The sequence below is a fragment of the Podarcis tiliguerta genome (assembly GCF_965153285.1).
Source record: "Podarcis tiliguerta genome assembly, chromosome: 4".
Lineage (NCBI taxonomy): Eukaryota > Metazoa > Chordata > Lepidosauria > Squamata > Lacertidae > Podarcis > Podarcis tiliguerta.
Genome location: NC_139537.1, coordinates 32,803,796 through 32,830,587, shown reverse-complemented (window position 1 = coordinate 32,830,587; position 26,792 = coordinate 32,803,796). Strand labels below are relative to the sequence as shown.

Sequence of the window (26,792 nt, the reverse complement as noted above, 5' to 3'; positions counted from 1 at the left end):
TTTCCACAGACAGGACTGAAAGGTGTCTTACTTGCCTACTGTCTAAGAGATTGCGAAATAGGCTTTCTGAAATTTCAAAGGATGGGGTGTTTGAATCATCTGTGGAAATCTAATAATTGTTTATTGATGTTTTTATCAGTGTGTTTTGCAGGGCAGGAGAAAATAATGCTGCTATTTGCTACTGTTTTTAGATTATTTTCCCCTGTGTTCAGGGGTTTGAAAACTATTGCTCAAAGAGAGGATACAGTTATCTGTTGAATGTGCACTGCTGATTCCAGGCTCTACACAGGTACAATGATAACAGTTTAAAGGGGGTTATATGCAGATTCCTTATAGGGCTTTGAACACAGGACAGGAGGCGGCTGGGTTTCGCTTATGGGGACAGTACATGGCTAATTCACTGGGCTTGAATGCAACAAACTGCCTCTGAAGACGGTTTGGAAACTTCATCTGGTGCAGAATTTGATGGCCAGGATGCTCACCGGGGCAAGAGGGTTTAAACATACTGCACTGATCCTGACATGACTGCACTGGTTGCCAGTTAGTTTCTAGGCCCAAATAAAAATGCTGGTTTTGATTTATAGAGCTTTAAGTGACTCAGGACCGCAATAACTCAAGGACCACCTCTCCCCATAAGAACCAACCTGGACCTACAGTTATCATTTGAGGCCTATCTTTGTGTGCCTCCTCCATGAGAGGTCAAGAGGCTGGCAACACAAGAGCGAGCCTTTTCTGCGGTGGCTCTTCAGTTGTGGAATGCTGTCCCCAGCGGGGCTTGCGTGGCGCTTTCATTACATATCTTTAGGCACCAGGACTTTGGCTAATTAACATTCTGTGGCTTCTTGAATATGTTTATGGGAGTGGGGGTATTGGTTTGGTTTTGTGTATTTGGTGTTCTCATTTTGTATTTTTATGCTGTGAACCCCCCTGTGAAATTTGGAGGAAGGGCAGTATATTACTACTACTACTACTACTACTACTACTACTAATAATAATAATAATCTTAGCTGTACAAATGCTAACCTTTTTCATTCCATCCTTTCTAACAGGATGATTATTTTTAAGGCATTTCATGTATTTTTAGAACTGTGTTATTTGAATGGACCAAAAGCCATTGTTTCCAGCTCCTCCAAAGAAAAGCCATTTACCCACCAGATCAATTCACATTTTCCAGATCAGCATGCCACAGACAAAGGGAAGGTGGGTCAGATGCTTGAATAATTCAAACTAAGTCATGTGTTTTGGAAGGGAAAAAAAGCACCTCGTGTTCTCTCACCAGTTTGTCCTAGAGGAAAATACCTTTCTGATGCTAAATGTGGCAGTCAGTTGTAGCCTGAGTATGCTAAAACCTGCCCACTGAATCTCCCCCAAAGTAACTTACATTTGGGAGAAGGCCACACTATTGAACATCCTAGTTGGCAATGTTTCTGAAATACCAGCACAAGCGAGAGAAGATAATAGTAACATGACAGTGAAGAATAGTATTACAAATCCAGTGGATCACAATTGAAGCATTTTAAAAAATCACTTATAAATTTCATTAATCTCTCTTTTTGGAACCCCTTGAGATATTTTTCATTTGTAGTTGTATAAAAATGTTACACCTCTAATAGGTTAAAACATGTTTTAGGTTTATGGTTTGTGTTCTGCCTGGCTGCAGAGGGCGCAGAGCTCAGTGTGCATGAACAACAGGTAGACTATTATCAGACCTGCGGAATAGTTCTCACTTACAAAACATGTACAAATTCAGATTTCAATAAGTGAATTTTGCATTAACTTTAAATCCTCATGTTGATGTCAAGCTTGCTTTGAGAACAGAATGTTTATTTCCCTTGATTCGGAATTTCAATAGTTTTGTATGTGCCAAGTATGAGCAAGCTAAATGTGGTCTCTTTGAAAGGGAAAGTGTATTAAATCTGTCTATAATTGTAATGTAGAACATGAATGTATATAATAGAATCCTAAATCTAGAGAGAGAATTTGAGAACCAGAAAACATTTCCTGTGCCATAATGGTTTAAGCAAGCACATTTATTGTAATGCACATGTGAGTGCCTGCACATATGTGCTGATGTATAATGTGTTTTTTAAGAAGTTCGTCTCAGACAATAAATACTGAAGCCCCCCAAATTTAGTGACAACCGATGACTCACTCTGTCTCATGTCAAAACAATGCACTTTAGTAATTTTCTCATCCCTGGAGAGCCTATTAAACACTAAACAAATGCCTTGGAATGTAACTGATTGAGTGTTTAAATTATGTGCTTTTGCCTGGCCCTGTGCCAGCTTCTCACTGCAAAGGATTACAGCAAAGCAAGACCCGTGATTTACATTGACAATGATAATATGCAGTTTGCTTTGCTGGCATCTTGGCTCTGTGTATTTTGAGACAAAGCGTCCAAACAAAGTTTGCATTCTTAGCCTAAATAATTTGAGATCTAAGCATTAAGCTCTTTTAATTAGGTGTGCACAATAGATGAGATAGGCTTCTGGTTTTCCTTATTCACGGGGAACAAAAAGTAGGTTTTTTTTTATTTTTACAAAGTACTTTGATATAGTACTCAACATCTATATAGTACTTTTGGGTGTTCAAAGCACTTCACGTCCTTATTTTCAGCAACCCATAAAACAACCCTGCAAGGTGGGGCAGTATCTATTTTGCCCATCCTACAGCATCCAAATCTTAACATGTTCCACCTAACAGAATGGAGGGTGAGAGTGAGTGGTCCAGTGAGTTTTAATATGCAGATATGATTTGCATGGCAAGTTTGCCTGGCCTTGTGCACTTGAAAGAAAGAATGCTGGGCGAAGACAAATGTCCTGTCCATTGTGTGGGATGTGTTAGACAAAGTGCTCAGCATGAGCATGCTAGAAAGAGTATCTGCCATCCTCAGTGGTAGTCTGAACTGCAAAAGTCACTCACAGCTCAACTGCATGCTCATCAGTCCTCCCATGATGCACCATTTCCCCCTTAAACTTACCTGGATGCTGAAGGCACTGATGGGCCTATGGAGCCTATGTGTACAATTCTCTTGAAAGACCTAACCCTTAAGGCAACATTTTAGTTGCCGTCACATCTGGTGACACCATTTAATGTTTGCCGTTGTATCAGCGTTCTGCACCTATGCATTCAGTAGAAATATTTTTGTGTGAGTTTGAGGTTTTTAAAAGCCATGGAGTAGAGCCAGATAAGCCAGTGGAGAGTTGCTTTTTATTTGAGTGGTGGTAAAAGTGCTCAGAGAAATTGTTGTCTTGTGCTCAGTACTTCTTGATAGATATTTCAGGCCTACAGATGTTGGTATTTGGCAAAAGCATGGTCATGGTGGGTCTCTTACCACTTACTTACAAAACTCATGAAATACGCTTAGCTGTGGCCTTGGTCAAAGCTTTTTCCAGCAGTGTTGAAAGTAGAGACTAATGGTCTGTGGGAAGAATAGTTTACTGATTTCATTTATGTTATTTTGTTTTACTGATTCAGTCTTTAATTGTCTTGTGCTTGGGGGTGGGGAGAACACAAAACCCTAATTACAATTTGAGGTATAAGTCTTCGCTGAAGTTGGTATGAATTCAGAGTTAAGTTTGAAATTATTCTTCCTGGAGTACATAGACAAATCACTGAATTCATTATAGGTGAAGGTATTTAAATTGCAACGTTAAGTTCATGAAAACTTTTGATTGCATGAAAATTGATGTGAAGGCACTAATGATTCGTTCTTGTGGTTGTGGTCTCTTTCTTAGTCTCCATATTGAAGAGAGGATTGCTCTACATTCTTACTAGGGAACAGGAAAATTGAATTATTGGTGCATGTCGAATGCTCTTCCAGCCTTTGGCTTTTTCATTCTTTGATTTATTTGTACTTTTAAAAGATGTATTGTTTCTGTGCCGTTATTTTAACCTTTCATTATGCACTAGGATCTTTGTGAAAATCTTTGAATCATGTGGATTTTGACAAGAGTATGCTTTCCCAACATCTGTTGAAAGTTATGCTATGAAGTGGTAGACTGTTCTTCAAATGCTAGCATGAAGTCATTAGTCTGTGTGCATCACTTCCTTGAGCCTATCTTTATGCTGTCGTGGTTAAAGTATTTGGGCTCTCCCACTGGGGTGTTATATAGAACTAAACTTGTGCTTGTGGAGGGTCTTGCTCACTCACCTACAAAACACAAGATACCCATGAAAAAGGTCAAATGTACAGAGATCTGGCATCCATTTCACAACTTGGAAGACATAGTCTTCAGCATATGTAATACATACAACTTGCCAGAAAGCAAAAAGGAAATGATTGCATTTGAGTACAATGCATTCTTCAACAATAGCTCAATGTGTATGAAATTGGAGTCTGCTGGACATATATGTCAACTAAATAAGTCAACAGTGTTTACGTGCCGTTAGCATTCTATAAAGCCAAGTTAATGTTATATGTAAATATCCTTGGGAATCTTAATTTCTTAAAAATGTAAATAGTGGTAGTATGAAGTACTCTGAGTCTGCAAACTATCGAAAGAAATGCTGTATGATACAATATGTGGTTTCTATAGCATTCCATATGAATGCTAACGGTCTTGATCTTGCATTGAGCATAGAATTAATTTCAGTTTATTTCATTTCAGCATTCTAGGAGAGAATGGATCTTTTAAATAGTTTGAAATCAAGAAGGTTCAGTATATAACAGTTTGCATTCAGAATATTTTTGCAGATTTCGCTTTATTCAAAAAGCTATGTTGGGAATTTCCAATTACATAGCAGGGCTTACCTTCCTACCACACTCTGAAGGCACTTCCAGATAGTGAGGGAGGGGGTCGTAAGGTACATTTTCCCCACCTGCCAAAGATGATGGTGTGTGTGTGTTAAGTGTAACTGTCCCAAGGAGCAGTTGCATATGCACTCGAGTTTCTTTGGATTAATCAGGAAAAAATTATTCCCTCTGATTACAATCCCATGTGGTTGAGTGCCAGTGAGATTTGATCTAAAACTGGGCTGCTGAGAAAATAGAGAGAGATGTCAGTTTGCTTGAGTGAACTCTGCAGTATGCAATATAAAACATTTTCAAAAGACTCCAAAGGGAGAAACTCCATCCTCAAATAGCCAAATGAGGTGAACCTTCAATGGCCTCCAGGACCCTAAAAATATTGAGTGTCACTTGGAAAAAACAAATAAAAAACTAGCGGAAGAGTGAGTTGATCCTCTTTCTGCTTATAATACCTTGAAGTATGCTGTAGCTGACTGGAACCCTGTACAGGAGATCTCCTGTCATGGGGTAAGGATGTGCTGCAACATTTTATTGCCAGCCCCATTTGTGACTTAAAATTCTGAAACGGAGATTTCCTTAGCTGAACAGCAGGACAGCATAATTTGCTGCGATTACAGGAATTCAGTTTTATGCATGGTAATATTTTTATGAAACTTTTAAACTTTGCCAATCTACAATGTGCTTTCCTTTTGTTTAGAGGAAGCAAATGTTGAGGAATGACGTCCAAGTGCACACAGACATTTTGGAGGTCCTCAAGGAAAATTTCCTCAACCAGGATAGGTTGTGTAGCTCCAAATAAACCAGGATGTGTTGAATTGAGTGTGTCCATTAGGGATAGGCAATGTGGTGCCATCCTGCAGATGTTTTTGGACTACAGATCCCATCATCCCAACATCCTGGCTGGCACTGATGGAAGTTATAGTCCAACACTGTCTGGCTACCCCTCGTCTACTTTTTCAGTTGCAGACAAGGGCATCTTATGACAAATACATGTTTTTGAAAGGACTGGTGTAATTAAGTGCATACACTCTATGAATCATTAAGAAAGGCTGGCAATCATTGTGAAAGGAGAAAAAACATTTTGTGAGGCTGTCGGAAACAAATGATATGAAGCTGCCATTGCATTGTGCCATTGCACAAGTTTTAAGCTGGAAATGTCTGTATCAAATATGTGCCCAACCATGAACTCACTGGTTAACCTTCGCTGCTACTCTTAGATAAACCCCATTACCTGTAAATATGCCCTACTGCAGAGTGTTGCTTTAAAGATGGCTGAGGAAATGTAACTGAAATGCTATGAGCACTTAAAAACTGAGTATTGGAGTTCTTACATATATAGAAGTGGTGCTGATTCTAATTGAAAGTATGTGTGCTGACAATTCTGCAGAGATTTGATGCTGAACATGCATTTCTTTTGGCTTAAGAGGCCATGTTTCCTGCAGATGGGCGATAAAGTTTTCAGCCTTTGCTATCGGACTTAGCTAATTCTGCTAACAAAATAACAGTCAGTAGCTTAAATATTCAACCAGTGTACCATTATAAGAATGTTCGTGTATGTTACAATTGTGTCCCTTTTTACTAAGAAGTCTCCCAATTTTCTAAGCCCTGACCCTGTAACCACTCTCCATGTTTTGCCTTTTGTAGGGAGATCTTGGGTTACCTTTACAAATCTTATTACCAAATGTAAGTTGCTGTCTCTGTTTCTGAGCTTGTTTAATTTGTAAGTTTCACTGGGATGAACAGCACTTACTCCCAAGTATGTGTGCATATGTATGAGTTGAGAACAAAGTATTACTAGCATTGGCTGATGTTCAGTATTCAAGTGAAGTATGCTGAAATTGATGGATTGCCTTAATTAGTCTGTTTTCTTTCAGTATTTTGATGCAAATGCCACTGAAAATTGACCTCCCACTTGACCTCAAACAGTTAAACAACAACAACAAAAATAAATCAAAAATCCATTAAGCATGATTTTATCATAAATTTGTTTACATCCACTATGCCTTTCTTGTCCTTGACTGTTCTCCTATTCTAATTCTATTGCATATTCACAAAAAGAGTATTCCTGAAAAAAAACCCTGCAGGGTCATTTTTATACCTAAACATTTCACAGCCAAAATTTTCTAAACCAACTGCAAAATGAATGAGTGTTCATTAAGCAATTAGCGTTTCCTTCCTCTAATCCTCCATGAAACCCTCTGAAAGGTTTGCTGGGAGTTACCAAAAATTGTGGTCCGAGTTGTACGGGGCTGCAGTTGGAGATGAAATTATTTCCCCAAAGTGGGTGGAAGAGTCATGCTCTCATGTGGGGTGGGATTTTTCTGCTCTGCTTGGGGTGATTCATTTCCTCCCAACTATAGCACTCTCCCAACTCCTCCCACAAAGATGGTGAGTCTCCTCAACCTCCTGGAAGGACTTTTAGGGAAGTAGTAATTATGCAATCTAAGTAAGCTGAAGCACAACAATGATGTGTGTGTGTGTGTGTGTGTGTGTGTGTCTGTGTGTGTGACATACTCTATATTTTGGAAAATGCTCTGTCTGTTCTCTAGAGGTTTGGGTGCTTTTTGATATATTGTTGCCAAACTTGGCGTGAGGGTTCCTGAGGTGCAGGCAGTAGTCCTTGTCCATGTTTGGACACCGACCGTTATTTTGAACCAAGATGGTAGACACCAACATCAGCTTGGTGTGACTTTGCCCATTTTTGGCATAGGTTTGGTTGCCTCTCTTGATGCTGTTGCCAGATTTGGCACAAGGGTTCTTGAGGTTGGATGGCAGACTTCAACATTGTTTGGACACGAGGTGTTGTTTCGAATCAACAAGGCAGACTGTGCCCACACTTGGGACGAGGATTCCTGAGCTAAGGGTCTGTGTTGACATTTGGATGCCAGGCACCATTTTGAATCAAGATGGTGAACCAAAACGTGACTTGTGTGTGACCGAACCCATTTTTGGGTATACATTAGGCCGCCACATGAGATATTGTCACTAACCCAGCACAAGGGATCCTGAGCTAGGAGTGGCAGTCTTTGTCAGTGTTTGGATGCCTGACATCTTGATTCAAGGTGACAATCCAAAACATGACTTTGACATAACTTCACCTGTTTTTTGGCACTGGTTTAGTCATCTGTCAATATATTGTCACCAAACTCAGTACAAGCGTTCCTGAGGTGGTGGTGTGTTTTTTTTGGGTGTTGTTTTTTTTTGAGGTTTGGATGGCAGGTACGATTTTGAATCAATATGGTGGACCAATATTTGACTTTGGTGTGATTTCACCCAAATTTTTGTGTGACAGGCCCAAACTCACAAAGTACAGAATCCATTTTAAAATCACAACAGTTTCTGCTTTCTAAAAATTCCCAGGCACTCCCTGCTTCCCTGCTGTGTGTGTGTGTGTGTGTGTGTAACATCAGCTTGTGTACTATCATAATAAAGGAGCCGTGCCTTAACTTGTGTGAGAGCTTTCTCACTCTGGTAGGCAATTGCTAAGAGATCCTGATGGCGACATCACTTGGCAAATGTTTTGGACATTATTCAAGATGTGACATCATGCTCCTTTAGGGTTTTCCACATAAAATGAGCACTCCAAAGAAAACACAAAAATTGAGGCTTAATCTAAAATCTATTATTGCATTCTCTAAGGTCTCATTAGCCACCTCCGTTTTTCCTTTCCAGACAGATATTGGTTACCAATAATAATTGTAAACTGTTTCCAACTATTAAAACAACAACAAATTTTAATTAGATAATCCACTACTTCTAAAAGCTTGTATATTTGCTGTCTTTCTTTGCAGTTTTGTACTGATTTGTTTGCAGATGATGCAGCATTCTGTTACATTTAATCAAAACCATTCCCCCCTGCCCCATTCCTAGCCTTTACATTTGATGATTTTTCTGCTGCTCTGTCTTTTCTGTGTAGTGATTTGGAGAGCTGTACTTGTATTTGGAAAAGTGTGCTCAAAAACCCAGCTTTGAATTTTGACTCTTCCAGTATCAGCATCGCATAAACTTGTGCATGGGCAGAGTGCCTACTATCTTTTTCTTTTTTTAAAAAAAAGCTCCCTCTTTTATTTATGCCTCATGCCCATGCCCAGCTGTATTTATTTATAATTTTGTATTAATTTAGAACAAGATCAGCAACGAAGTATTTTTGAATTTTATTCCGTAAATATTTGAGTACTTTGAGAGAGAGCCTGTGAGCTTTCTACAGCAGACGTTAAAGGAAAAAGGTGTAGCAGGAAGGGTGAATGTTGCAAGTGGTGCCAGGATACATGAAACATGAGGTTATGCCGGCAAAGAGAGGAAGTATTATCTTGTATGCATCATGTGAGGTTAGAATGGGCTTGACGTTCTCACACCCAGACATTTCCATCTGGAAGCTGTTCTGAGCAATGGGATACAGAGACCATGTTCTCATACTTTTGAGAATCAAGTGTAGCTGTCTGGGGAATAGGAAATGTGACCGTAATATTTTCCTCTTCTCTTTGGGGGATTTTTCTTCATCTTTTTTTTTACAATTAATTACTGTTTTGAAATATAGGCAATTTTATAAAATGACAAAAAAAAGCCATTTTTGTCTCTTCTCATGTGTGTTGGTGAGGAACCATTGTATCTGAATCCATAAAGAGATTTCCTCAGTACATTTGGTTAGCTTTGTCTCTTGCTGCATATTTTAGGCTGCCTTCATTTTCCTTATTGCTTATGTTCTACAGATGAATTTTGCTGCAGTCCTCAAAGCACTGTCTGCTGCTCTGAGCATGCATTGTAAATAATAATCATAATAATGCAGCAATACAGTACAGTGGTACCTCGGGTTACATACGCTTCAGGTTACATACGCTTCAGGTTACAGACTCCGCAAATCCAGAAATAGTACCTCAGGTTAAGAACTTTGCTTCAGGATGAGAACAGAAATTGTGCGGCGGCAGCAGGAGGCCCCAATAGCTAAAGTGGTGCTTTAGGTTAAGAACAGTTTCAGGTTAAGAACGGACCTCTGGAACGAATTAAGTACTTAATCCGAGGTACCGCTGTATATGGTTGGACTGAATCCACAACATGGTTCCTGCCACAAAATCCTGTTGCAGAGACAGCTGAGCTGGCCCCTGCACCGTGCTATATAACACAGGCCTAGGTGGACCTTCACTTTGATCTTTTAGGGCTCATATAATGTTTTTATGACCCAGGCTGATGCATGACTGCAACAGTCCACAAGACCGTATTTTACTGTCTACGCAGTCTTTGGAATATTTTTTGTCTGGTTTTCACCCTAGATGCTTCCACTGGCCTCAAAAGAAGGATGCAGCCCTCTATGTATATCATAGATATACTGGTTCCAAATACGTTGCAGTTGATACTGTGTTCTAATTTCTCCGTTTGGGGTCGTGTTGTGTATTACTGTAAATATATGAGTTACTAGGCTTACTAGAATTTGATTCTTAACATATTTAAACTCTTGTACAGTCCTTCTCACTAAGAAAGGTTGTTGCTGGATTGACCTGGGAGGCCAGTTCTGTGTCATTGAATTCCCTTTCTACTTCTGTAACATCTGTAGGGCAAAAAGCCTCATTGTTGAAGTAAGTGATGTGTTCTCTTCCTATAACAGCTGCATGGGTGGGACCTATATCATTCAAATGACCCACAAGACAATGATTCCATGGATGTAACTGGAGAGGCAAAACTTACCAACAACATAAATGTGATAGCCACATCCCTAGCATCATGTGTGAATTGGACTTGAAATATAAGTTTTTGTGACTGGCAGGAGACCTTAAAGACTTGTTCGGGTTATATCAAGATTTACTACAAATTTATCTCTCTGCCTTTGCACTACCAAAAGAAGACGAAGAAGATAATTCTCAAGAAAAATCAGAAGAGGCCTTTTCCACAAAGAGGAAGGAAATATGGGAGATGGGGAAGTACAAAGGAGGGGGAGAGATACATTTCTAGGATGATACTAAAAGGCTAGCAGGCTCTATTAACTTTACCACACTATGTCACGAAAGGTCATGCAGTACATGCCCCATAACATGTTCTTGATGTGTTCAAATGTTGGATACAAATCAGGAGTATATTTTTTAAAGGTACTTACAAAGTACTAAGATTTTGAAGTCTACTTGGTAGCTTTAAATATGTCCTACCTTTCTTGTTCTTGTTCCAGTAAATTGGTAAACTCATCGCTTTTCTCCATGTACTCTGCATGTTTCCTCTTCTCCTCCTCCAGATCGTACAGGGTTTGCCTGTGAGATTTTTCTACCATTAAGAGCTGTTCCAGCATCCGCCTGTGAGTTTCTTTATGCTTCTCAGCAACTTTGTCAAGCTGAAAAGAATAACACAGTACTGTGATTTCCTTCATTTCTGTAGGGTTTTTTTTGTGTGTGTGTGTGTGGGGGGAGAACAGTCATTTTAATTATTGATTTTGCCAGGAAGTAACATTAGTAATATCTATGGGGGGATTAAATTGGTACAGGCCTTATCCTAAAGAATGTATTACTCAGCTTCCATTGTGTTAATTTAGGGATTCTTAAAGGGCAAGAAGAGCACAGGCCTTCAGGTTTCTGTCTGGTTCTGATAAATCCCCCTACCAGCAACATACTCAAGTCAGGACTATGACCTTCCTCTAGTCCCTCATTTGAGAACCCAGTGAGACTCCCTGTAGGTTGTGCCACCTTACTTTTTAGTTCTTGATCTTACTGATGACACCTGATACTGGTGAGGTGCATTAGTACTTTCTGATTTGGTTCCCAGTGTGCTTCTGTATGAACATGATTTATTCAAATGTTTTGTCTTATTTGGAAACTTCCCTTCCCCTTTTGGCTCAGTGCTTAATTGATGGAGTGCTCTTTGTCTAGCTGTGATGCATATTAACTTTTTGTTCAGTCTAGGAAGGCAAGAGGCCCAGTTCCATGTAATTATTAGTTTCAGCTTCCCTATGAAGTGATGAAAGTTCTTTGCTGCTTCTGCTGCTGCTGTTATACTAATGAACTGAACAAGAGCCTAATGAAGGGAAATATAAAAACAGAACAGATTTCTCTTATTCTTTAGTATTTTGCCAGAGCTGGAAGCCCTTTGACCAAGATAGTCTAGACTTCATACTTTTGTCAGAAGGTCTGTCTCGGTGGGATTTTTCTGATCTGCAACAGATATTTTGTTGGTTTTTTTTTTCACTCTACATACAAAACTACCTTTCTGATAAATTTGTCTGCAATCAGTCATAAATTTGTGAGGCCAGAGTGAATTCTTTTAAAAAAAATCAGGCCAAAGTAGTTGATTATTTTTTATTTATGTTGGCATTTGTACAGCTCTTCAGTGACGCATGTAATTCATGGCCTTGCATGGTAGTTAAGGGCTACAGCGCAAGCACAGTACTGTTTTAAACTTGCTATTGGTGGTTCAGTGCCAGAGAGTTAAAGATAGTTCAAGAGTAGCTGTTTCCCAGGAGAAAGAAGGCAAGGAGAGGGTGGTTTTCATAAAACCTAGCTAAATCAATCTTACTTTAGTTGCATGTAACTTGTTGCATGCAACTAGTGACCCCAGGAGGGGATGTGTATCCATATTTGCACCAGAAGCTCAGTTTATATCAGTTATATTAGGATTCAGATGAGAGTCATGATATCAAGGAAGATGTATATCTGCAGTCGTGGGTTCAGCAGTCTGCTTAAGTGCACAGATCTCCCCTGCTACTTTAAGATGAATGTATAATTTTGAAAGTGCTGTGTTACACATGTTAACTTAAGTTATTCTCATTATCCAGGTAAATGATGACTAATCTGCTATAACTACTCTAAGCTTGTCATTCATAAGGAATAATATGGCAATATGGAAATAAGAACCTAAATGTTTTTTAACCATGTCATTCTCCATCTCAGTAAATGTGTTTCTTACTTACTGTATTTAAATATGGCCCTGTTAGTTCTCATACCACTCCCAGAACATGAGCCCGATTCTTGGGGGTTGGGGGTTGATACCATGAACGTAGGCAAATATTTAAACCACCCATTAAGAGTGCTTTTGTCTTGTCTGGATTGAGCTTCACTTTATTGGCCCTCATCCAGTCCATTGCCATTTCCAGGCTCTGATTTATTACTCCCACTGCCTCACCTGTGCTAGATGAAAAGGAACGCAGGGTGCCATCTGCATACTGATGACACCACACCCAAATCTCAAAATGACCTCACTCCAGTTGCATGTATATGATTAAAGGGGGGGGGGGTAAAATAGAACCCTGCAGAGACTCTGAGGCATAAATGTCAAGCAGCAGAGCAAAAATACTCAAGCACCATCTTCTAGAATCAGCACCAAGGCATGAGTGGAGCCACTAGGAAGCAATACCCCAACACTGAACTTGCACAGCCTCTCCAAAAGGGTTGTATGGTCAAGACTATCAAATCTATTGAGAGGTCCAAAAGAACAATGTTGCACTTTCCCATCTCTCTCGCAGCAAATGTCATCTTTCTGTGTGTCCAATCTGGTTTCTACACCAAATCCTGCTTTGAAGTCTGACTGAAAAGGATTTAGATAATTAGATAACAAAATGTGCTTGGAGTTGGCTGGCAATCACCTAGATGATCACCTGTCCCAAGGGAATGTTAGCAATGAGCTGACAGTTGTTCAGGTCTTCTGGGTCCACTGCAGTTTTCTTTAGTAATGGTCATACCTTTTAATGTGGCTGGGAGCACCTATTCTCTCAAAGAGGCATTTGCCATCTTCTGTACTCAGACCCACTAGCTGTAATAAGTGAAGCATGGCAAAGGTTGAACATTCAGGCAGTTAGCCAAGTGCCATGCCCATATTCTGAGTCCTTTATGACCGAAATCCAACAAAATGGAGCCAGATATTGTTCTGGACATCCTTTTTATCTGATCAGCATAAACTGCGGTATCCAAATTGTGGTGGATACAAACAATTTTATCTTCAAATTCTTGCTACCGAGGGATCCTTTACATCTCCTGTCGGACAAAATCGTAGGAGCCCCTAAACCACACAAAAGCTCTGCAGGGTTGGCACTGTGAAGAGCAGTGGTGGTAGGAAAATTGCTTACTTGTCACCAAAACTGCCACACAGTGGGCTCAGTAGTGACAAAACAATTCACTACCGGTAAGATGCTGAGGTTTCCCACAGAAATGAAGCTCCCCCGCCTCCCTCTGGCGACATAACTTGACTGTATGTCCTTTAGTCTCTTAGGACAGTTTCATGTGACATCATATCCTGTGCGCATATATAGTAAATGTGGCAGTGGTTGGTGGGTCAACACCCACCAGTTGTGGCTTGAGTGAATTGGTCTTTATGAAACGATAGCTTGAGTTGTTGTTGCCAAAGAGAAATGAGCTAAACTGGCAACAAGTGAGATGAAGTTCTTAATGATTTCAAAACCAGGTTGTCTGCCTCTCTTAATACTTCATTATAGGAGTGAAGAAAGCTGCACATATTTGTCCTCTTGGAAATGCGTATGCTTGTCCCAAGTATGGAACTGGAACCAAGACGCACATAGGATAAGCTTGGCAATTCTCAACTGGCAAAGCTGTCGCATTGTTGGCAGCATCTTAGGGACTGCTCCTGAGAAACCAGCAATTAGAATAGCAGGGACTGTGAGAGCCAGGCAATGAGGTACATTGACAGAATTAGTGTGGGGAAGTCACATAGTAATTTGCTTCTTCCTGGCACTCCAGCTGTAACTGGTGCTGGTGGCCCTTTCTCTCTCTTTTATTTATTTCATAAATATGTAACATTAGAAACAAATGAATGTATACTTTATCTTTTCCAAATTCTATTTAAAGTTACAGTGTTCTGCAAAATGTTCTGCATGGTGTTTATCAGTTTCTTCCGTTTCCAGGGCTCCAGTCAGCATGAGGGATCTGTACCATTTTTTACTATTTTCAGAATGTTTTTCTTTGCCTTTGATATTGCCAAGGAAAGTGGCGCTAGAAACTCATTTGCTGCCATGTAACGTTAGGAAGAAAACATTTGTATAATGTATGCAAGCTAGAAGTCCAAATTATGTTTTGGAAATTTGTGGGGAGGCAAGACTGTTCCTTCCTTGGATCATTTCCTTTTGTGCTCAGAGCTTCTATGACCTAATACCCTACAGTGTTTTGAAAAGGCATTGACCTCTGCACCTGAACTTCAAGAGATTTGGATCATAACTAGAGGGTTAAGGCTTCAAGATCTGGAAACGCATTCTAACCTTTTTGTGTGACATTGGTTGCGTATGTGAAATGAACTTTATCGTAGTTTCTTTCTGAAGTCTGGAAAGTGCCCTGTGGAAGAATTCTATTCATGATGTCGTTTATAGTGAGCTGTAATGAGCTGTATACCAGAAGCATGTGTGTTTGAGTGAAGAGGAAAGCATTTAGGAATGCAGATAGATATTGGCTCACATTTTATTACTTTTCATCATTTTCATCATTCATAGTTCTTTAGCTCAATGCTGGATGTTGAAACATCTTTCTATGGAACTTTACAGTCTAGAGATACAGTGGTACCTTGGTTCTCAAACTTAATCCACTCTGGGAGTCCGTTCGACTCCCAAAACCGTTTGAAAACCAAGGTGCAGCTTCCAATTGGCTGCAGGAGCTTCCTGCACTCAATCAGAAGCTGCGTTGGACGTTCAGCTTCCGATAATTGTTCACAAACCAGAACACTTACTTCCAGGTTTGCAGCGTTTGACAACTTCGGTATGCCATTCGAGAACCAAGGTATCACTGTACTAAACCTGCTTGTTAATATTATTGCTCATCCCAAGAAGTCAGAGGGCTCAGGATGGTTGGTTTAATTCACCTCCTGATTCATCCCTGGAATCAGCAGGCAAATGATTCAATAAGTTACTGTCCCAAAATAAGTAGTTTGTGTAGACAGAACAGGAGTGGTACTGGTGAAGATGATGCACAGATGCATTCTACAATGGATATCGGTGGGCTGACCATCCTACCAACTTCCTTCCCCTGGAAGCATATCCAATCCAAACAAAACACTAAGAAGAAAAGGTATGTTACATCAAGGGAGGGAGGAAGAGAAATTTGGTTAAAATGGGTAAAGCAGGTCTTAAAATGAGGGGAGCAGGTCTTCAGAAGTGTGGCACAATATATGGATGATTCCTTAGCCCATGATTCACCAGTGTGGTGCCTTCAAGCACACATGTGCCCACAGAAGCCTTGCATGGTGCCCACAGTTTCACCCCCTGCTGAAATTAGGCTTGAAAGAAGCCTGTATTAGCAAGTGGAGGCCTTTACCTCCCAAGCTCGGGGGGGGGGGGTTGGGATTTCAGGGAGGTTATAGCTGGACTGGGAAGAGTTGCAGTGCATGTGTTCACAAGGGTTCTTCTGGTTCACAAACAGTTCCCAAAGGTCAGTGATAAGAGTCCACAGTTGTTGGTTTAGGAATCTAATTGCATACTTTGGGATTCGTTCACTACTTAGACTTTTTACCATTTGACAATTAGGTTTGTCTTCATCTCGCTTGGAAGTTAAAGGATGCTTTCAAAGCAGAAGTGTGTGTCAGTTTCGTAGTGGAGATTTAAAGGCTGGCATCTTTAAGCTCTGAGCTCACTGTTTGTAGAATTCAACAAAACAATGTTTTGCTTTGCTGGCACTTGCCCTTCACTAGTTAAATCAACGAGACTCGTTCCTTTGATTCACTGGGTTGGAGGGATAATCCCTGCGTTCATACATCCTGCTTTAAAACATGCATCATACATACCTCTCCCATGGGCTTTTCATAGATATCCTCCTGCCATAGTGTAGCCTTGGCTTGTATAGCATCTCGCTGAAGTGCTTCAAGGACCTTTTTTGGAGTAACAAAGCCATATTGCGCTTCAAGTAAAGCCAGGTTAATTTTTTCAGCCTTTAAAACTCCTATGACTTCATCCTGCGCCTGAGAAAACACAGTTACTCCAGTGAGATGAATTCTGGGTATCAGCTGTTTGCAACAATGGTATTGAATTAATTCCTATTTTATTTTTTAAGGTCAGCTTTTCATGCAAGTTGCCTTTACTGCTGCCAGTCCTTTGTCAATTCATCTGGCACGTGAGTGATTGGAAAAGGAAAACTTTGCCTCTTTAAACAGGAACAGGGAACCTGTTGCCCTCCAAGTATCATTGGACACTCAACTCTCAACATCTCTGACCATTTGCAGTGCCAAGGGCCACAGGTCCCCATCCTTGTTATAAGACAACAGTAGTACTTTAAAACAATATTTCATCCCTCCCCCCCTTTCACCTTTGCCTACCACATTCTTTGTTCTCTTACCTCTGGCTTCTGTTGCCATCCCCTTATCCCAATCAGTCACTTTCCGTTTTAGTCAATGCCTGTATCTTCCAGATGTTGGCAGTGTGTATGGAAATATGGCCGTTAAAAAAAGGACTGTCAATCAGCAGTAGGAAATGTGGTGTCTCCCAGATGTTTCTGGAAACAACTCCCATCTCCCCTGTCCTTTGACCATGCAGGTGGAGACAGATGAGAGTTGTAGCCCAATACATGTGGAGGGTACCACATTGGCTATCCTTGGTGGAGATAAGAGGGCAGATGGCAGGCCCCAACATGCACATGTTAGGGTGCGATGGCCAAACAGATAACGTAATGCTTTATAGTCAAACACGTGCTTTTTCTTACTGGACAAGTTTTGTAAGGAAAAGAACGACTTGAAGGTATTGGCAGCTGTTTTCGGAGTTTCGTGTCACTCATTCCTCCTGGGGGAAGCCAAGGAGCAAGGGTACAAAGTCACCCTTTGTTGTTTTAAGTCAAACCAGAAAACCGTCTGCTACTATTGTTACATATACGTGGTTGTGCACTGAAGCCAGCGAGGTACACATTGCAGAGGATGTGACCTTCCGCAGCGTGCATTCCAATAGCATGCAATAATGGCAGCTCTTTAAAACAAGATTAATTGGCCTAGAAATTGGCAGGGTGACCCGTGTATGTTTGTGATTACCTATACAATACAATACTCCATACACGTGGCCAAGATTTTTTCAAAAATAATTAATGGTATTAAGGATGTTGGATTTCAGGTGTCATGGCTTAGATCCCTCAAAGCCCTTAGAAGAAGCAGGCGCTTTAAATTGGCTGATGTAAGATGCTAATAATAATAAAAAAGGCCTTTTACAGTCATGGCCGGTGGAGACTCTGCTTCTGTATCTTTAGCTGCTTTGACAACACGCAAGCGGAGAGATGGAGTTTATCATTTATTTTGAAAAGAGATAATGAATAGCCCAGGTGAAGCCAAGCTCTTGAAATCCCTTTGGCTGTAATGAAATAAATGGCACATAAAAGTGCTTTGCTTGAGCTGGACTCTTAAAGTGGAAGGAGCCATAGCTCAGTGGTAGAGTGCCATATGGAAAATCCTAAATTTTAACCCCAGTATTTCCAGAGTAAAAACACAAAAACCCAGGAATCAGGTAATGGAGACCTTGAAATCAATCCGAGTAGACAATACATGCTGCCAGTCAGAGTGTACAATACTGGCTGGATGAACAAATAGCATGAAATGGTATAAATCTGCTTCCCATGTTCCTGTGAAGTTGGATGTAGAAGTACCTGTATTTCTGAAAAACCCAGCGTGTTTGATTGCCTTCCCCCCTTTCCATCTTGACAGGTAGCATTTCACACGGTTCTTTCTTTTAGACTGCAGCCCTATAAACACTTACGTGGGAGCAATTCCTATTGAAGTCAGTGAGACTTAATTATGAATAGATATGCAGAGGATTGCTCTGTAAATCACTATGCTACATTATCACTGACTTTTTTAAAAAAAACCACAGTCTGATGTCTTATTTGTCACATGTAAATTAATATATTCATGTTGTTTTTACATCAGTGATAGCAACAGAGCTCTCAAAATGGGAAGCAAGAGCTGTGTATTTATAATAAAACGAAAAAATATACTGACTTGTAATTCTCCCTCAAGCACGCTCAGAAGAAATAGAAGATCGTCGCGAGAAAGATCTTCTCCCTTTTTGGAATAGTTTCTTTGTTTCTTGTCTGAATCAGGGCTTCTCAGGATAGTGTCTGTCGTTGCTGCAAAGTCCTTTTCTGTTTTTCTCCTCTTCATTTTTACCTTCTCGGTGCCAGGGGTGCCTTCTGTATAAGTGTCACTTGGCATTTTTTGAGAATGTTTTGACTTGGAAGAATGTTCCGTGCTGTTACTTCTGGAACGCATTTCCAAATACCTGGTGAAGGAAGATCAAAAACCAATGGTAAAAACCTAAAGTAACACAAAATATAATAGCCTTGTGGATAACGGAATTGTCTTTGGGTCTGGTACATTCTAGGCAAGGTCTCTTAACCAAGACACATTTTCAGTCAGGCAAGTAAACAGACCATGAACTTTATCCAGGATACCTTGTAAAAGTAGATGGGATGGTAAGATGGAACTCTCACATTTTCTGTGACGGCTTTTGCAGCCAGTCCTGTTAAATAAAACTGCATCAGAACTGTGAAGATGAGAATTCAATTCGCTCTTGAATCTTATCAAAGATTCTAGCGATTTACTTGCATTGTTATGAAGTTGTTATGTTATTACAAAATAAAGTACTGAAGTACTACACCTGTTGACATATAGACTGCTTCCAGATAACCTGCATATTGAGGGTACATCCTTATTTGTGGGCAAAAAAATTGCCAAAAGTCTAGGGAACGTTGGCTGCTTATTTGCACATCCAGCCAGATTTGTGGGGAGTTTATACACAGTGCTGTTTTTCTAGAAAAAGAGGTGCCAGAATTCACCATGAACACCTCCCTCGTTCTCTTAGAATGGCAATGGCACCCAGCTAAGAGGTGCCGGAACTGAGTTCCTGCGAGTTCTGACTGGGGGAAAAAGTCCTGGTTATACATTGTTTCAAAAAAAAATAATTCCATATTTCCCATCATTTTTTAACCATAAAAGTGTGTGTGTGTTTGAAATGAGTTTGTTGTACAAGAACACTAAATCCATTTGCATTGAATCCAAACCACAAAATATCAATAACTTAGAAGTGCCCATAGATATCTGAAGCACAGAGAATTATATACCCAGTGCATGTGATGTGCATGTCCTCTCAGTACAGTCAGAATTGTCTGTTGAGTTGCCATGCAGATCTGTTTGTGGGATGTGCCTGGGCAGCTGAAGAAATATCTCGGGGTGTACCTGAGGGGTGTACCTGAGGATCTACCTGCAATGCTGGTGTTACATTACAGGAACCTAACCTAGGAAGCTGTTTTCTACCAAGCCAGACCATCTAGCTAGCAGCAGCTCTCTGGTGTTTCAGAAGCCGTTTTCCCTGGCCCTACCTAGAAACGGAAGAGATTGAATGTGACGGCAACAAGAACATTGTATTACACCTGGAAATGGTTGGTTAAATTGGAGTGGAGCAACATGCTCATTCACCCGAGTATATAGCAACTTCTTTTAAAAGAATTGTGAGAAGAAAAGCATTTTTAAAACAACAACTGGGTGAAGTGGAAACTGGTGGTATATTTTGGAAGGAGTGTGATGAAGAAGACATAAGAAAATTTAAAGCAACGTGATGAGATGAATCAACTTAAAACCAGTGAGTGGGGAAAGAGGCAACTTTTGTCACTCATATCTGGGGTTCTACATTAGCCTGCTCTTATCTTAGAATATTCCCAGCAATATTCACTTATGGACTGTTTTAGAAAGCTAGGATGATGAGCATTGCAGCTATTTCTTAGTACCCTAACCAGAAAACATGGATGGAACGTGGATTTGGAAAAAGTGTTTTCCTCCATACACACACAGCTGGATAAAGTGGTTAGAAGGAACCTGAATTAAATACCATGCTGTTATGTTATTCCATCACAGTGGCAGGTGGTTTGTAATACAGAGGTGTCCCTAATATAACTGTCTGACATGCCAGATGAATAGTTACACACATAATATATTATATTTCAGAGCGAGTGAATACATTTTCTGTGTGTGTTTAAAAAAATAAATGTAGTTGCCCTTTATGAGTTGTATCTGTGAAGCAGCACATGATAAAATCTTATGGAACTTTACTTATATATTCTGTCAATCTGGCAACAGTTTGTTTTTGACTTCTTCAAAACTGTATACTGTTTATTATATTCTGTGAAGTTATAACTTTTAACTTTATAAATATTCCTCAAATATAAGAACTTTCTGTGCCTGTTTGGCAGAAATCAGGTAAATTTTTTCAAAATAACTGCATTTTTCAAAATAACAGTTCCTGTGGCATTTATAATTGCTCACTGTTGAATCAATTTGATAAAATTCAGCATATTGATAAATTTATATTTATGTATTTTGTCATATTTATATATATATATGTGTATATATTTTTAAAAGGACACTTTAAAAAAAAAGTTTTTATTAGTGATTCTGGAAGATTTAAGGCCCTGAATGGGGGATGCCCCATTCTGTAATGGGTCTTTCAGCATAAGTAATTGATTTATGAATCAACACAATCACTCTTTGAAGCATATATTCCATTTCCCTATGGTATGCAACTTTGATTACTGACTCCTCGCTTCAAAATGTTCTGACTCACAAAGAAATTAAGTCTCCTTTTCAGTACCTAAACTTTAAATGCATCCTGTCATATTGGAAAGTTCATCATCCTTTTCAAAAGAAATTCCCTGGTGCTTCTGCCATGATTCCATGTGTAGATGTGGTTTCTGGTACTTCAGGACTTAATTTGAAAGAATGGTTAATACACATGACTCTGGTTTTTAGGATGCTCTGGGTGTGGTAACTTCACATATGATAGCATTAAATGGACATAGAGATGATAAAGGCCTGTTTTATATCAAGACTTATCCCGGCTTTCATTGGTCTTCGTGATTCCTCTCATTGCATTGCATTGCTTTTCTCTTTGGCATTATTAATGCTTTGAAGACATGAATGAAAGCTGTGGTGGACATGTTGAAACTCCTCCAAAGGGATGTTTTATATTACACCGAACTTGGATGACTAATGCATCAGGCAGCTGGTTTTGTGGCCTGTTTTGGTTTAGCAGAGGGTGTAAAGTGGTAAGAAACACTGGTGCTTCTATGAAGCAAATAATTGATTCTTTAGAACCTTGGCATTTTATTTTCCTTTTTTTTTCTTTTTAGCAGACCTCTATTTCTTGGGATTCCTTTGTAGTTCAATATTTTTGATTATTTAGGGGAAGTGCCTTTCAAAACATGCTTCGCATGTTTCTGATTTTATCCTAGCTGCTGACTTAAGTAGTTTGCACCAGGGCTTGATGGAAAAAATTCATCACCTCCTTAACTAATTAGATCTAGATTGGATTAACACAACTTTTCCTTCCAGGTGACTCTTTGTAATCTTCGTGCATAGTTTGATGAACTGTAGTGTAGTCTGAACTTGGAGATATTTGTTTCCTTAAGCTGGTTGTGTTTGGGTTGGCCCATGCTCAGAAGGCTTCTTTTCACCCATTTGCAGTGACCTTGTGCATACTCAGCTATCTCCTTTATTCCCTTGCCTGCTCTCCCCAGTTCCAATTTCCATACGCTCTCTCTCAATGCTACCCTCCTCCCAATCCAGGCTTGGAGCTATCCCCTCCTGAATGCAGCACAGTGTGATAACGGTTGTGGGCATTGCTGTGTCTGTGCAACAAGGAAAGGTTCTATTTGCTATGGGCATTCACCAACTCCTAGAGCAGTGGGTCCTAAGATGTTTTTGGCCTACAACTCCCATGATCCCTAGCTCACAGGACCAGTGGTCAGGGATGATGGGAGCTGTAGGCCAAAAACATCTGGGGACCCAAGGTTGAGAAAGGCTGTCCTAGAGGTCCCTTCAGCCCCTCCATAAAATATTTGAGGGGCCACCCCCAAAAACGGTGGGCATTGCCATTCAAAGGTGTGTGCGTGCCATGTCATGTGATCAGTTATGCAGGGTGGGGCTTACCTGTCCCCCCCCCCTTATTTTATTCAAGTTGGCATCTCTCCCTGGGGAAAATTACTCTTCTCTGGGGAGACAAACTGCCTGCCATTACAAGAACCGTATGAGAGAGGTGTGGCATTCATTCATAGAGATCACAGCACATGAGGGTAGAGGGAGATTTTTCCCTTCCCAGTCCAGCTGTATTTATCTCTAGGTGCATTGATCTGCTCCTAGAGATTTATTTCTCTTTTTTAAAAAGAGGAAGCTATGTAGTCTTGCAACTGCAGTGCTTTAAAACATTGGTTTGTACGGTCAATGTGCACTGTGCCTGACTGCAGGTTGTAGTTGCCCATCAAGAAAAGAATCAAATCTATTCTTTGCATTCCCTTCTCCCTACCCACCCACAAACTTTTTCATCTTGGAAGTGCTAGGGGTGTGCATGTTGAAGCTTTGTCCTAAGAAGAAATTGTAGAATGGGCAGTAGCATAGTGAAAACAATGTCCTCATTATCGTTCCCAGTTTACTCCTGAAAACTTCTGAAGCAATCTGACAGACACAGCTTTACTTAAACCTTTTTCTGTCTGGGAATATTCACTTCAACTTAGCCAGTTTTCACACACATAAAAAAAGAAAAGAAGCCACAGCCCTTTGATCTTCCTTTGAGGAAGCTGTTCTCAGGCTACTCAAACGTGCTTAGTAATGTCTGATAAATCGGCATGCTTGATCCTTTCATGAATTCATGTTGGTAGAAGACCCAGGAATTTACAACCATCATCAGCGCTCTCCTGTTAGCTATAAGCATAGAATATTTTTGTGGCGGTAAAAAAAGAATAAGGAAGTATAAAAAAATTGTTTTTAATTTGAGAAGCAATGAAAGGCACAGCTTTACATTTAAATATGCCTTTTACATTGGTAAAATCATACAAGATATAGATCAAGAAAGGGATAAGTTGTCCCAGATGGACGGGGTATAAATATTGTTGTTGTTGTTATTTGTCAATAGTGGTTGATCTTTCAAATGTATAGTTTTGGGAGCTGGGTCTCATTCTTTTTTATATAGATTCAATAATGGACCTGAAAAAGGTAATATTTATTTACCTAGCTAATTTTCTTTGCATACTTATCCATCACATACATGCAAGAAAGAAAAGGCATGTTGATGGTGGACGTTGTGGCCACAGTGCATGGTATTAAAGGCTCATGATGACTCAATACAGTGGTACCTCTGATAGGAACAAGATCCGTTCCGGAGCCCCGTTCACATCCTGAAGTAAATGCAACCTGCGTCTGTGCGTGTGCGGGTCGCGATTCGCCACTTCCGCGCATGTGCATGATGTCATTTTGAGAATCTGTGCATGCGCGAGCGGCGAAACCCGGAAGTAACACATTCCGTTACTTTTGGGTCGCCGCGGAGCGCAACCCGAAAGCACTCGACCTGAAGCAGTATGACTGTATTCTTGACCAAGCTAAACTGGTCTGGGTCTGTTTGGTGCTGAGATGAAGGATCACCTGGGAACCCCATTTGTGCTGCTTTGGGTTCCATCATAGAAGAAAGGCACAATATAAATGTAGTAAATAGACAGCCTGACCAGTCCCAGAAATATATTCATTTATTTGTTTCATAAAATTTATATACCACTTGATTATAAAAAACAACAACTTCAAAGTGGTTATGAACTTTCCTTTTGCCAGCAGATGTCAAACTGTTTAAGTCATTTAAGTCCATGATGAAAAAGGCATCTTTTGATTCACAAATGATGAATCATTTGTGTCTGGAAAGGCAGCGTATAAATTAATAAACTGAACTTTAAAAATGGGTTCTTAAATTAATTGCATCTTTTGCAGAAGTCCGAGTGTCTTGAGCTTCCAATTCCCCACAATTAACATACTGTTTGAAGTGAGATTTGTGGATCTTATTGCAGGTTGCATTGATCACCCACACATTGTGTGAATTATGGGAACTGGAAGCATCAGGCACATGTGCTAATGTAAGCCAAGCAGCTAACGTAACATATGAGCTAGCTCTTTGGTGTAATTGCTTCTGGCCTGCATTCTCTTGAGTCTACTGCTGTGCCTAGTCCTGGTTAGCTTATGCATCTAGGTAGTAACCCTCTGACCTGTAATGTTCAAAGACTCAATATGCTGTTTCTACCCATGAAAGTATGTTATTTTTCTGGTTTGTCAACATTAAAAGTGCTATCTGTTGGCTTTAACATGGAAGCTGACATCAGTGCTAGCAGATTTCGTTCCCGTTCTTCACATGCATAAGGGGATGTTTGTCTTTCTTAGTTAGGAATAGAGCGGACGTTGTTCTTTCTTTACTTCTCTTATTTAGCGCATGTAACTTTTCAAACTATTGCTCACTTTTTCAGATTGCGTTGAAAGTGTTTCTAAAAAATAGGGGTGTGGAACCTGTGGCCCCCCCAGATGTCATTGGACTACAGCTCTCATTATTCCTAACCTTTCATCATGTTGGCTGTGGATGGGAGTTGTAATCCAGAAATCTGGTTTGAAAAGCAGCAATTCTTTTCTTCCCTAACATGGAGTCAGTGGGGTTGTAAGCAAACTAAGTTGAACTTAAATCCCATTGGCTTCAATAGGAACTAGTTCCAACTCACATTGTCTAGATACAACCAAATAACCATGGAAATGGTGTTTCAACAAGGATGCCAACTCAACACACCTTTTAGTCAATTTGCTTCCTTAATTACGAGGACAGATTTTAGAGTAATCTTATCTCACATGGTTCTGTGGAGTGAAACTGATCAATAGGATTTGCTTGAAGCCTTCTAGTTAACATGCTGCTACTAATAAATTCAGGTAGTAGGGCAAGAAGGGAAGTGATCAATTTAAGTTGTTTTGATTGTATAAGCCACCAAGTCTGTCTACATATTGGCATCCAGGAGGTAACTATTGAATAGGTGACAAGTTTTAAAATACATTCCAGAGCAAAGGTCGCATTATTTTGAAAGTCATAACCTTTTAACCTTACACTGGTTTAACATTTAGATGTTTCTATTTTGATGCTCAAGAAACCTGCAGATAACTCATCCTGACTTTTTGGAATAAGATGGGGAATGAATATAAAATATGCACTGAAATATAGCTAAGACCGTTTGACCAAAATTTCAAGAACAGGGGACTCTTTCAAACTACCATGTCTGAAAGAAGGGAAGATTCATTATGCCTATGGAAATGTGAGCTACATAAACATAGAACTTCCATTGTACACTACGATCCGCAGCTGGCCTAATGTTGTGATTAAGAGAGTGAGCTACAAACCCCTCTTCCGTGAACTCCCAAGGCAACCTTAAGCAACCTACTCTCTCTCAGCCTTGGCTCCCAGTCTGCAGTAAAGAGGATATTGCATTGCAAACCATCCCGGAATATATGTTTATGAAAGCTGGTATAGAAATTAAACAAATATTTAAATAATATGGGCACTGCTTAGTTTGGGGTTGTGAGACGCATAAGAAGATGGTGTGTTCACAGCACTTTAGGCTGTGTTCAGAGGGCTATAAATGCCTCCTGCCTTTCATCGATTTGTACCGCCTAGCCTAGGATCCCTACAACACATCCCTTTGAACTTTTGAAAACTCTGACCCTTTTGAAGCTCAAAGAGTTCTGGGGGAGTGTTGATTAGGACCGGAGGAAAAGCACTTCTACAGATCTTCGTTAGCTGCGCCCTCAAGGACACTCTCAGCTGCAAATAGTGAAAATCCCCTAACAATGTATCCTAGAATAGGGGTAAAAATAGCTTTGTGGGATATGTAACAAGAAGCAGCAGCAGCTGACTTCACTTTCCGAACCCTCCCATACATATAGTGTAGAGCAGGGGTTCCGAAACTGCCATCCGTTGATGAGCTGCATTCAGGTGATGCATTGCAAGGAAAATCATTTCAGTGGTGTACCAACACCCTCAGCAATTTTCACGTCTGTGTGGGGAAAGGTTGGGGAACCATGGGTAGAGTGAGGGAGGTCCCTCTCCTCCCTGACTTGCAGTACAATAATTTTGCTATTGTGCTAAAATTCTCCAGCTTCTGGGCTAGTGAACAGGAAACTACAAATTTAACCCCGGAAGTGCTGTCCTGTGCTGGATGGGGGAAGGATTTCCCCGCCCTGCTCTTACTCTAAATGGGCTCCAGCTTGTACTTGTTGGCTATTCTACACTTCCAATTGCTTACGTGTGAAATTCACGCACAACGAAAAA

The 26,792-nt window shown here is 40.2% G+C and overlaps 2 protein-coding genes across 3 annotated transcripts in view; one reads left to right on the top strand and one right to left on the bottom strand.

Moving 5' to 3' along the window:
* The window catches only part of FILIP1L (filamin A interacting protein 1 like), a 182,625-nt gene that overhangs the window by 46,926 nt on the left and 108,907 nt on the right, over window positions 1–26,792 (bottom strand). For both annotated transcript variants that reach the window (XM_083438287.1, XM_083438288.1), the window contains exons 2-4: window positions 18,626–18,905; window positions 16,439–16,612; window positions 10,885–11,063 (exon numbers count right to left, since the gene is read on the bottom strand). In XM_083438287.1, the coding sequence (XP_083294413.1) occupies window positions 10,885–11,063; window positions 16,439–16,612; window positions 18,626–18,905 (633 nt within the window). The remainder of the gene's footprint in view (window positions 1–10,884; window positions 11,064–16,438; window positions 16,613–18,625; window positions 18,906–26,792) is intronic.
* Window positions 1–26,792, top strand: part of CMSS1 (cms1 ribosomal small subunit homolog) — a 177,411-nt gene that overhangs the window by 51,473 nt on the left and 99,146 nt on the right. The window lies entirely within an intron of this gene.